Raw genomic sequence first — 12,948 nt, 5'->3', positions numbered from 1 at the left:
ACTGTTAAATCCTGTTTTTGAGGACCTTCGAATGCCGAAGGTCCCCAACATTTTCGTAATACAAATCCATTTTCTTACTTCTATGTAAAAACACTTTATTTTTGATAAATCAAAATATTTTTCAAGACTAGTTTTGTGCAAAAGCCAAAAACTCCCACTTTTTCATAATCAAATTTCTCCCCCACAAGACAGTAGTTTTGCAATAAGAGGGTTTTGATCAAAACACAAGTACTAACATAAATTTTTTTGAAAATACACAAGTGGTAGTTGATCCAGTTGCTTTGGCCTCAATTTCTCCCTCTTTGGCATTAAGCACCAAAACAGAGAAACTAGTGTCCTCAAGAACCTCATTGCCTCACCAAAAAATGTGAATTAAAAGAAAAAAAAAGCAATGAATACTAAGGGCAACTTGAACAAGATACCGTTTTGTAGTGGAAGCCCTATTTTTGTTCAAGTTTACCATTTCCCTTTCCATTCACCTTTAAGACTGCACCAAAATCACTCAGGCACACATGTTTGTCTCAAGGGGCCAAGTTGTAACATATCCCCCTAACCATGTGCATCATTTGCACAAGGACTTGCGAGGTCCAGGGATTAGGTTTTACAACTTGAACACCATAATTAAACTTATAATGACATAATCAATACGAAAAACATATGTGCTCTAGATCAATCCAAGTTCCTCGAATCTAAGACATTTAGCTCACTATGCATCTTACAAAACGTTTTTTCATCTAAAGGCTTGGTAAAGATATCAGCTAGCTGGTGATTGGTGCTAATATGACAAACATCGATATCTCCCTTTTGATGGTGATCTCTCAGAAAGTGATGCCGGATGTCTATGTGCTTAATGCGGCTATGTTCAATAGGATTATCCGTCAAGCGGATTATACTCTCATTATCACATAAGAGTGGGAGTTTGCTCAAATAGTAGCCAATGTCCCGGAGGGTTTTCCTCATCCAAATTAGTTCCGCGTAACACCAGCCTGCGTCAACATACTCGGCCTCGACGGTGGATAGGGTAACAAGAGTTAGTTTTCTTGAACCCCAAGACACCAAGAACTTTCCCAAAAACTGACAAGTTTCTAATGTACTCTTGCTATCAACCTTATACTCGGTATAGTCGAAGTCTGAGTATCGTCAAAAATAAAAGAATGAATTAGGTTTATCCGCTGAAGTCCCAACGATGGAGCTGCTACCGGGTAGAGTACTAGAGTTCTTATAGCAGAGTTGAATTTGTTAGAGTGGAGCCCGTATCAAACACCCACCTGCTTTAGAAATAACGAAATTAATATGGAGTATAAACCTATTTAACCTACCACTACAACTGGTTATGTAGAAAAATGGTTCTTTCTTAGTGTGACACGGACACACTTGCTCGTCCACATCCCTTCCTCCAGCCACCGACCTCCCAAGGATGCGCTCTTGCCGCCGGCCTCCCAAGGATGCGCTCTTGCCGCCCCTCTTCTCGCGCCGCCGCTGCCATCGCCATGTCGAAGCGCGCTACGTACGCTCCGTCCTCCATTCGCTCCCGACGATCCGACTCGTTCGTTTGTTGCTCCTTTCGCTTACTGCCAGACCTAGCCGGCTTCTGCGTTGAAATGGATGAACTGCCGCGGTGAGGGGAGGGACGGCGGGGAACAAGTTGCGCATGTACCATGCCATTTTTATGTTTGGTATTATGAATGATTTGGTGGTGTTGTGATTTGCAGGTCTCATACATTTTCTGGGATCCAGAAATTTCGGACATTGTGATCTTCTCGGCCCCCCAGGACTTCAGGTGCTATTTCTAGCCTCCCTAGGGATTGGAGGATTGGAGGGAACTAATTCCACCTTAATCCCCTCCAATTCCGAAGAGGATTTGAGTTTCGTTAATATCTTTAGATCCAAAGTCTGATCGACATGATTTTAGTTGGGTTAGTTGCGTAATTTTATCTAGTTTAATCTGTTAAAATCTCAAGTCAATTGAAGTTACTGATTTTGATCAGTATTGTTTTTTTTTTCTAGCAAAACAGAGTTCTGTCTAAATTTATCAAACTGAATTAAATCGGTTTTACAGTTGGAAGGAGGTGATATAATTATTTTTAAGCTTCCGTGATATTCACCTCTCTGATTGTTTATCCTTGTACTTAGCAACTTTGATATCCTAGGTATCGTATTGACCTTTTGTTCCCATTTTGAGAAGACAAAGAAAGTGTCAAAGTTACATGAAATGGATCAATTCCAACTTGTACACACTGACAAAACACTATATGACAGTAGAGTTTGAAATATTCACACCGGTGGACAGCAACAGGCCAACCGGCCGTCAACCAGGATAGTCGGGTCCTCCTGGCAGATTTATTTGGAGATTCGTACCTGGACTAGTATGCTTCCTTTTTCCCACTGGTGGACAGCAACCAGTAGGCCGGCCTGCTTTGAAATATTCTAAGAAACAACTTACCTACCTACCTTCTACAAAGCCATCCTTGCCAGGGGCGGACCTAGGATAAAATTAGAGTGAGGGCATTCTTACAAGATCAAGGATTAAAATGTAAGAGCAGGGGCATCTCAGTTAAATCAAGGAGGGGACTCCATGGTAAAAATCTATACTATATCATAATATCATAGAAATGAGCAGGGGCCTAGGCCCTCACTCACCATAACGTAGGTCCGCCCCTGATCCTTGCTACCTTCCCATGCATTCATATGTGTGCCAAGGAAAATAAACAATTAAGCAGCACCTGACTCTGTCCCAATGGCCGCTGCAAGCTCACTAGTCGCTCTAGTGCTACTGCCGGCCATTTTCTTGGTCTCAGCACTATCTCCTGCTTGTGCTGCTGCTTCTTCCACTCTAATTCCTAACGGCAGAGACACCGACCTCGCCGTGCTGCTGGCTTTCAAAGCCCAGCTCTCTGATCCTCTTGGCGTCCTCGCCAGCAGCTGGAAAACCAACGTATCATTCTGCCACTAGGTTGGTGTTTTGTGCAGCCGTCGTCGACAGCGCGTCACTGCTCTAGTTCTATCGGACACACCTCTCCAAGGGGAGCTCACCCCACACATCGGTAACCTCTCTTTCCTCTCTGGGCTGGACCTTATGAACGCAAGCCTTACCAGCTCCATCCCCGCCGAAATTGGCACTCTGCGACGGCTTAAATATCTCTTTCTTGCTGAGAATCGCCTAGCTAATTCCATTCCTGACTCTATAGGAAACCTTACAAGCCTCAAGTCTCTCTACTTGAGCTCCAACATGCTCTCGGGCAGATTCCACCACAGATGCTACAGAATCTGCGCAACCTTGAAAACATTTCGCTGGCCAACAATGAGCTGAGTGGCCATATACCGCCTTATCTGTTCAATACCACGCCTTCTCTGATTCATATCCACTTTGGAAGTAACCACCTGTCAGGTCCAATACCGCACACTTTGGGATCCCTGCCCAGACTTGACTACTTAGTCATCAATGATAATGAGCTCCTTGGCACAATACCCGCCACCATGTTCAACATGTCTAGGGTGCAGGTATTCTCACTGGAACTTAACAATCTTACTGGAGAAGTCCCTTACAATCAAAGTTTCAACCTGCCAATGCTTTGGTGGTTTTCTATCAGTGGGAACAACATTCAAGGCCGAATTCCACTGGGATTTGCAGCATGCCAGCGCCTGCAAGTTCTTTACTTAGGCGGACTTCCTCACCTTACTGGACCTATCCCAGCTATTCTTGGCAACCTCACCCGTATTACTGATATAGACGTCTCTTTCTGCGACCTGACTGGGCACATTCCACCAGAAATAGGCCTGTTGCAAGACCTAAAGAATCTACGTCTAGGAAACAACCGGCTAACAGGTCCAGTTCCAGCTTCTCTAGGAAATTTGTCTGCATTGTCTTTGCTGAGTGTGGAATCAAATCTATTGTCTGGTTCTGTACCTAGAACAATTGGAAACATCCCAGGTCTGACCCAGTTTAGATTCTCATGGAACAATTTCAACGGAGGTCTCGACTTTCTGTCCTCCCTTTCCAACTGCAGGCAACTCGAGCTCCTTGACATATATAATAATTCCTTCACCGGGCCACTCCCAGACCAGGTGGGGAACCTGTCAACATATCTAATTGAATTTAGAGCAAATGCAAACAAGCTATCCGGTGAGCTTCCGTCGTCATTGTCAAACTTAAGCAGCCTTGTTAGTATCTATTTTCACGACAACCTACTCACAGGAGCCATACCAGAATCCATCACACGTTTACAAAATCTCATCCTGTTTGATGTCGCCAGCAACCAAATGTCAGGTCGTCTCCCAACACAAATTGGCAAGCTCAAGAGCCTACAACAATTCTACACCAATGGAAACAAATTCTATGGCCCCATACCTGACAGCATCGGCAACCTTACGTCGATAGAATACATCTACTTGTCTGATAATCAGTTAAATTCAACAGTACCATCTAGCTTGTTCCAGCTTCCCAAACTTATCTATCTGGATCTTTCTCATAATTCCCTCACTGGTTCACTACCGGTCGACGTTAGTGGGCTAAAACAAGTGGATTTTGTTGACTTATCTTCCAATTATTTGTTTGGAAGCATCCCAGAGTCATTTGGAACACTTAAGATGCTCACTTACCTAGATCTATCATTCAACTCATTGGAGGGCTCAATCCCAGGTTTGTTTCAGGAGCTAGAAAGCTTGGCATCATTGAACCTCTCCTCCAACTCTCTCTCTGGTACAATTCCTCAGTTCCTTGCCAATTTCACCTACTTGACAGACTTGAATCTGTCTTTCAATCGACTAGAAGGAAAGGTACCAGAGGGAGGTGTTTTCTCCCGCATCACCTCGCAATCTTTACTTGGGAATCCTGCGCTGTGTGGTGCTCCCCGTCTAGGTTTCTTGCCATGTCCCGACAAGTCTCATTCACATACCAATAGACACTTAATTACAATTTTAATCCCTGTCGTCACCATAGCATTTTCTTCTTTTGTTCTTTGTGTGTACTACCTACTTACCACAAGGAAACATAGTGACATTTCTGATCCATGCGATGTCGTGGCCCATAACTTAGTCTCCTACCATGAGCTTGTTCGCGCCACACAAAGATTTAGCGATAACAACCTGCTGGGGACTGGGAGCTTTGGCAAAGTATTCAAGGGTCAACTAGACAACGGTTTGGTGGTCGCAATAAAAGTGCTAGACATGCATCACGAAAAAGCCATTGGAAGCTTTGACGCCGAGTGTCGTGTGCTTCGCATGGCTCGCCACCGGAACCTGATAAGGATACTGAACACCTGCTCCAGCCTTGATTTTCGAGCCCTGGTGCTTGAGTACATGTCCAATGGAAGCTTGGAGATGCTCTTGCACTCTGAAGACAGAAGTCACATGGGGTTCCAATTCCATACAAGGATGGACACCATGCTAGACGTGTCTATGGCAATGGAATATCTGCACCATGAGCATCACGAGGTGGTTCTGCACTGTGACTTGAAGCCAAGCAATGTGCTGTTCGATGATGATATGACAGCACACGTAGCAGACTTTGGCATCGCAAAGTTGCTACTGGGTGATGACAACTCCATGGTCGTTTCCACCATGCCTGGAACACTTGGATACATGGCACCAGGTATGTACGCAGTAACACTTTGTAATATTGCACAATCTATAGTCCGTTTTAGCATATTGATTGCTCAATTGTTTTAGCAAATCGAATCTGTCTGTCCTATGGAACTTCTGTGCAGAGTATGGATCTCTTGGAAAGGCATCGCGCAAGAGTGATGTGTTCAGCTTTGGAATCATGCTTTTTGAAGTCTTCACTGGGAAGAGGCCCACAGATACGATGTTTGAGGGAGAACTGAGCATTAGGCAGTGGGTTCAACAAGCATTTCCATCTCAGCTTGACACTGTCGTGGACAGCCAGCTGCTGCAGGATGCCATTTCTTCTTCAGCCAACCTGAACGAGGTTTTGCCCCTAATATTTGAGCTCGGTTTGCTCTGCACGACTGATTCACCTAACCAAAGGATGTCAATGAGTGATGTAGTAGTGACCCTGAAGAAGATCAAAATGAACTACACCAAATTTGGCATCAGCAAGGACACAATGTCCTTCCCTGCAATTGATCACGCTTAATTCTACATGTCTAGTTTCTTCGGTTCTGCAGTGGAACAACTGCATCAGCTACCTTTTACTGTATTTTTTTTTTTACAAAAGTTGTTTCTTGGATAACTCTTAGTAATATATGGGCATATTACTATTGTCAGGTGTGAAATAAGTTTCTGTAATTTAAATTAAAAGAAAAGGTTGCGTGACATTCATGTGCCTGAACAGAGATGTCATAATTTTATAGTTTGATCTTTTGTGGTCCATTACGACCCTTAAACGTTAAGGGATTGTTTTGTTCTTACATGTTCCTATTTTGTAAAATTATTTGTGGCACACTGAGAAAGTGGTTTCAGCTGTGGGACATTAGAAACAACACTATTTATCAGGAATACAATGTGAAACGTTGGTTATTATGAGGAGCACACCACATGTATTAAAATTTTCATTTCCAACAAGACTGTCTACAAGGCATTTCCTGAGATGGAAATTTTAATCGTTGCGATGTGTCACTGATAATAATCAATGTTTTTCAATGTATTCTTGATAAATAGTACTCTTCCGTCTTAATTTATAATTTGTTTGACTTTTTTACAAGTTTGATTGGCTCATTTTATTCAAATTTTTTGCGAAAAATGAAACATTCAAAGGCATATTTAAAGTATATTATATGATAAACGATATTATAGTAAAAATTAATAATAATTATGATGTTTTGAATAAGATGAGTCGGTCAAACTTAAGATAAAAAAATCAAACTAATTATAAATTGAAACGGAGGAAGTACTATTTTCAATGTCCCACTGCTGATTTTCCCTTCGTTTTTTGGTGGTCGTAGTAAAAGGACTCAGTTCTCTTATGACGGTCTAAGACTGTGTCCAGCAGTTTACTCATATGGTTACTTAAAATACTGTTTTGCATTGTTTTGCACTGTAGACGGTATTGTTCACAGAGTGGAGTTCGAATATGGGGATCGAGATGGGTAAGCTACTCGAGATAGTCTAGGACTAAGGGTGAATTAGGCAGGTAAACTATTAGCCCTATTTTAAGGGTGAACAAATGTAAACTAAACATTTTTATCCAACGTGCAACTATGATTATAATGATGTTTGTATCCACCTACAATTTTTTTTAATTCTAAAACCAAACCTATCAATATACTGCTCCATAAAAGGTAAAGGCACACAAGTTACAAGTATGAAATGCGGACGTAAATGAGTAGGTTATGAGGATGCAAACTTAACATGAGATTTTTTTAATCTCGTGGTTCGATTTGTGCTAAGCCAAACCCTACTCCACATTAGAGCTCTACAAATGATACTCTCAGTCACCAAGTCTCGCTTTCTGATCTAGGTCCTAAGGTTGCAGCAAAGGCTCCTCACACCGGCGGACCCAAGAATTAAAGATAGCCTAGACAAGATTATCATGTGCTAGTAACCATAGCTAATTTCATATAAAATACATGTATATTTGGACTTGAAGTACACTTCTAGCTGACGAGGCAACCCAGACTTGCTAGACGAGGCAACCCAGATTGTGGCGTACGGTGCCTAGGTGCTGAGTCCACCACTGGCTCCTCATGACACCTTAGACTGTGGCCTACAGTGTATGGATCAAAAGTCACCTATGAGCATATGAAAAAAACTTAAAGAAGCTATGTTGACATTAGTGACATTGGCTTTAACAAGAGTAAGATCAAAGGCAAAAATATAGAGCAATAAAAATGAGAAAAATAAAGAGGCAAGAACTAGAAAAGCAATCTCATTTCAAGGATCACTGATGTAAGCATCTTATACCCATAGATCTTATGTGCCCCCATGTTTTACTTGTGAAACATGTTTCACCAATGGATCAACAACATTTGAATCTGTGTGCACCTTGAAAATCTTCACATCACCTCATTCTATGATCTTGCAAATGAAGTGATAGTGTCGTAGTACATGTTTTGACTTTTGGTATGATCTAGACTCCTTTGCCTCTGCAATGGCTCCACTATTATCACAATAGAGATCCACTGGACTAGACACGCTAGGAATAACACCCAACTCAGCAACAGATTTTATGATTCAAACAACCTCTTTTGTAGCTTTTGAAGTCGTAATGTACTCAACTTCCATCATTGAATCTGCTACTGTATCTTATTTGAAACTCTTCTGGCTCATTGCCCCATCATTGAGACAAAAAACAAAACCAGATTGTGATCTGGAATCATCCTTGTCTGTATGGAAGCTAGCATCAGTGCAACTAGTTATAACGAGCTCTTCCTCACCTCTAAACACTAAGAACGCATACTTAGTTCTTCTGAAGTACTTAAGGATATTTCCTTATCTTTAAAGCCGCATGGAAACGACGCATACTAGGCTATCCACGTTTGCAGAATTTTGTCTCCTGCATGATTATTCATCGACAACTTCTACCGTTCAACCGCTTCCCATCTCTGGATGCTTCTACCTGGTTCACGTTCCCTTCGCCACTGCAGTTCCGTCCTTGTTCCTCTTGCTTCATCTTTCTTTCTCCCATCCCTATTTGTTCCTCCCAATTTGTTCCTCTTCCTCCCACTGCCTTCGTCGTCCGCTTTGGCTGGATGCTAGCTATTGGATGCGCATCGCTCGGCTGCTAGCTTACATCTGATAGTCTGCTCGCTTAGTCTCTCGAAGCGTTTTCAGTACAAAAGCATCCATCCAATGTTTTTTGGGACGACCGACATGGCTTTCTCACTCATCGAACATGTCGTTCTTCTCGCCTGCCAGCAACAATTCTAATTGTGCCAGGTTCGTTTCCTCGCCTTGCCTCACCTGCGATTTCTCCCTCCATTCTTTTACCCTACAGCCTCTCCGTCGTCGCCGCCGCCATGCAAACGCAGCCACTACTGTGTTTCGTCCGAGCTACGCTTGCGGAAGCTAGAACTTCTTGCACACATCATCCTCCACTTCGTGCTGATAACGACGATGTCTATATCTGTCGGGTCCCGTCGCCTCCCCACCTATTCTTCTAAATACATCATACATGAGCTATGCGTGCAGGTTGTTCGATGAAATGTCCCAAACAATTTTTTATCAGCTATCACCATTACATGCCTTGCTTAATACATACTCTATTGCAAGAGATTTATACTGTGTTGTTGATAGCTACATCAGTCACCTTATATATCCGTACAAATTAACTATTGTGCATGTCTAACAAAGCGTACTAATTGTGATTTTGTAGCTCGCTCATCCTGATGAACGACATCATGATTGGTTTACATTGCAAGAACTTATGTATGGCGGCCTACTATCCAAAGTATGAACTTCATCAATACAACCTCATATTAGCATGGAACAAATTACATGTGGTCAAATGTGTATTTTCATATTTAGCTTTTAAGTCAGCTCAGATAATTATATGGGCACTCATACATTCTTTTTGTTTCTGATTATTACATCAATAATTTACGAGGAGCTACACCCGTTCATTTCTCGATTTCTAATTATATTGTCAACTTCTTCTATACGTAAGTTTAGAAATAATGTTTCATCTTTCATAAACTTTATGATTTATGCTCCTTCTACTTCATCTGAAATTTGAAGAATGTGGGTAAACACAAATTAACGATATCAGCACAACACAACTCTTGCGTGCTCGCCACTTAAACTGGTTGTGACGTTTGTCCAGATTTCTGAAGCGGTATTACATATTGAAGAGGTATTACATATTGAAGAGTTATAAATGCCACTTATAGCCTCTGTGATATTTGATTATCCGTCTCTGAGTTTCACTTTACAGGTTTCTGCACCAGTATTACACCTGAGTTTCAGTTCCCTCCTGCATCTAGGTTTCTAAACCAATATTACATTACATATTGAAGAGTTACAAATGACACAAACAGATTCCAAGTTAGCCCAATTCTAATGATCTGGTTGTGCTTCACATTTTACTTTATAACTTTTATGGCACAAAAAAACACTTACTGCAGCAACTACCAGATAGAGTTTTGGCCTAACTCTATAGTACCATCCCCCTTTTTATATCGACTGAAGTATGTTTTTCAATGGAAACTTTGGAAGTAGCACCCAAGCAAAATGAATACCAGACGAGAGTTTTAGCTAGTCTCCATAGTACCATCCTCCTTCCAAATGAAAATTTTCAAAATACAGCCTTCTTTTCCATGGCCATGTCTACCACCTTTTAAAGTCGCTCTGAAAGATCCATATCTTTATTTTTCCAACACAATGGGAGTATACTTATTTGTTTGACAACTGAAAACTAAAACAGTCGGTAGACCAAACCTTACAAAACTAGAGTTACATTTACATAATTAAGTCTATGCAATACCAACTACTATTGTGTTATCGTCTTCCTTCTAACCATACTAATTGAACATTGTTGCTTTAGATCCCTTTTCTTACCAAATAGTGGTTTACTTTGGGTTTAATAGTTTGTTCAACAAAAAAATACCAACAATGACACAATATGTTCCATACATATTGAAATACATGAGTAATGAAAGGGAAATTGACTTAAACATTTCCTATAATCGATTTTGGTGTTTAACGACCATCACAAACCTTATGGACTAGCTAGTCGGTTGCACATGCGTTGCGATGGCTTACAACAATATCCACGTAAAATATCCACCAAAAAAAATTCAAGATTTTTTATTGATTGTCTCCGCTCTCCGTATAATATTTTTTGATTTGGCTAACTGATGTTATTGTTTACTCCATGCAATATGTCATGGTACAACACGACCAATGAAGTGAGCGATTAGAAGAGAGTTCACAACGACTGACTGAACGAACAGAGACTATAAAATAACATAATTCCACCATATAGAGACCAAATAAAAGAAAGTTTATGAGCTCAAGTTTCTAAAATAAGTCACATGAACTCAAACTTATAAAAAAGATGGCTCAAAATATGGAGTGATTGCTAAAGTCAGGCATCAATAAAAACTGGATGCGCTCCATATAAATTATGCTACTTCTAGCAATTACTAACATTTAAAACCAACAAATAATATTTCATTTTACTGTTAGTGTGATAAATCATTGTTGCTCCATCCAATTCAGCAACCTCAAACACCATGGAGTCCATTGCGCCAATGTGGTCTCAGAAATGACCTAATGCTTGCAAGAGCCAAGAATGTCGTGTCGTGCTTGGGTTGTAGCCTCGGGCCGTAGTGCTAGCCCGGCCCGACACGATTATAATTTTTTATACATATATACAATTTATATTCAATATTAAAAACATCTGAGCATGATGCTCTATTGGTTAGACAGCTTCACCCAGTGTCTCCTGGGCTAACGGGCTAGCTCAGCACAGTCAGCAGGCCGGCATGACGTGTCTGGGCCAGAGTTGTGGCCCGCGGGCGTCTAGACCGGTCGGGCCGCCGTTTGGCCATCTATAGGCGTGCAACGGATTAATTTGAAATAGATGTGAGGGGTTATTTGTAAAAAGACGTGGGACGACCGTTGAAACTAATGCTTTAAGTATAGTATAGACTACTTTGCCTAGTTGATCATTTCTTAGGTGCATAAGTTCATCTATAACTATTCTAAGTCAACTGTCCGGAATACCGTAGATTATTCCGGACAGGAGAAACTTTTTTGGAAAAACACCTATGCGTGGTCCGGGCCTCGGACTGTCCGCGACACCAGGGTGAGCCTCGAACAGGAACACTACAAAAACATAAGTTAACACTACGGACCATCCGAAGGAGAAGCAAACACCGTCCGAGACCAAGCACGGACCGTCCGGACGTTGAAAACCCAGAAAAACCCGAATGTGACGGGTTCGGTAAAATTCATTTTTAGCGCCCTCGCGGACCGTCCGGGGTGCACGGTCAGACCATCCGCGACTGCTTTATCTAACATCTGACGACACATTATATGCTCTATAGACGTTGATATAGCCGTTACTGCTGACCGTGCGATTTCAGTCGTTGATGAGCAGGGGCGGACCGTCTGGACCAGGGGCGCGGACCGTCCGCGGTCGGCAGAAAAGGAGCAACGGCTAGGAAGTGGTTGGAGGCTATAAATACAACCTCAACCACCTCCATTCAAGAGATCCAAGCACTCTACTCATTCACACTTAATACAAGAGCTAGCAATTCAATCTAAAACACATTCAAAACTTCCAAACTTTACAAGTCCCACAATTAAGACAAGTGATCTCTTGTGCTTAATGACTTGAGAGAGTGTGATCCGTGTGTTATTTATCACTCTTGTTGCTTGATTTTCGCATTCGTGCTTTCTTCTTCACCTTCTAAACCTTCCAAGTGTTTTGTAAAGCAAGCAAGAGACACCTAAGTGTGTGGTGATCCTTGCGGGGTCTTAGTGATCCAAGTGATTAAGAAGAAGCACTCGATCAGTGTGTGTGACCGATTGAGAGAGGGAAAGGGTTCGAATAGACCCGACCTTTGTGGCCTCCTCAACGAGAACTAGGTTCTTTGGAACCGAACCTTGGTAAACAAATCACCGTGTTCATTTGTGTTGATCTCCACTTAATTTGTTTCTGAAAGTCGCCCAGAGGGGGATGGGTGAATAGGCAAATCTGAATTTTACAAAGTTTAAGCACTACTACAAGCCGGGGTTAGCGTTAGAAATATAATCGAGTCCGAAAGAGAGGGCGAAAACAAATCACAAGCAAATGAAGAGTGTGACACGGTGATTTGTTTTTACTGAGGTTCGGTTCTTGCAAACCTACTCTTCGTTGAGGTGGTCACAAAGACCGGGTCTCTTTCAACCCTTTCCCTCTCTCAAACGGTCACTTAAACCGAGTGAGCTTTTCTCTTCAATCAAACGAGACACTTAGTCCACTACAAGGACCACCACAACTTGGTGTCTCTTGCTTTGATTACAATGATCTTGGGAACAAGAAAGGAGGAAGAAGAAAAATGATCC

At 41.8% G+C, this 12,948-nt stretch overlaps 1 protein-coding gene across 6 annotated transcripts; it reads left to right on the top strand.

The window, feature by feature from the left end:
- The first annotated feature begins 1,324 nt into the window (after window positions 1-1,324).
- On the top strand, window positions 1,325-6,361 carry LOC100217020 (putative leucine-rich repeat receptor-like protein kinase family protein). 6 transcript variants are annotated; one of them, XM_008667324.3, is made up of 4 exons: window positions 1,325-1,507; window positions 1,713-1,780; window positions 5,036-5,590; window positions 5,706-6,350. In XM_008667324.3, exons 3-4 carry the CDS (start codon window positions 5,167-5,169, stop codon window positions 6,092-6,094), a joined length of 813 nt encoding a protein of 270 aa, XP_008665546.1. In that variant the 5' UTR covers window positions 1,325-1,507; window positions 1,713-1,780; window positions 5,036-5,166; the 3' UTR covers window positions 6,095-6,350. The 6 variants fall into 6 exon arrangements, with proteins under 6 accessions (XP_008665546.1, XP_008665531.1, XP_020402708.1 ...); XM_008667309.4 differs by having other exon boundaries at window positions 1,333-1,507; window positions 5,247-5,590; window positions 5,706-6,330; NM_001359533.1 differs by having other exon boundaries at window positions 1,362-1,507; window positions 5,268-5,590; window positions 5,706-6,274.
- Window positions 6,362-12,948: the final 6,587 nt, after the last annotated feature.

The sequence above is a fragment of the Zea mays genome, chromosome 1 (assembly GCF_902167145.1).
Source record: "Zea mays cultivar B73 chromosome 1, Zm-B73-REFERENCE-NAM-5.0, whole genome shotgun sequence".
Classification (NCBI taxonomy): domain Eukaryota; kingdom Viridiplantae; phylum Streptophyta; class Magnoliopsida; order Poales; family Poaceae; genus Zea; species Zea mays.
This window is presented reverse-complemented; position numbering and strand designations above follow the sequence as displayed.

Excerpts from the sequence above, each read along its gene's own strand:
- LOC100217020 (XM_020547119.2), top strand. The coding sequence starts at position 3,256 with ATGCTACAGAATCTGCGCAACCTTGAAAACATTTCGCTGGCCAACAAT. Across the intron at positions 5,591-5,705 it reads ACTTGGATACATGGCACCAG|AGTATGGATCTCTTGGAAAG; the intron begins GTATGTACGCAG and ends ACTTCTGTGCAG.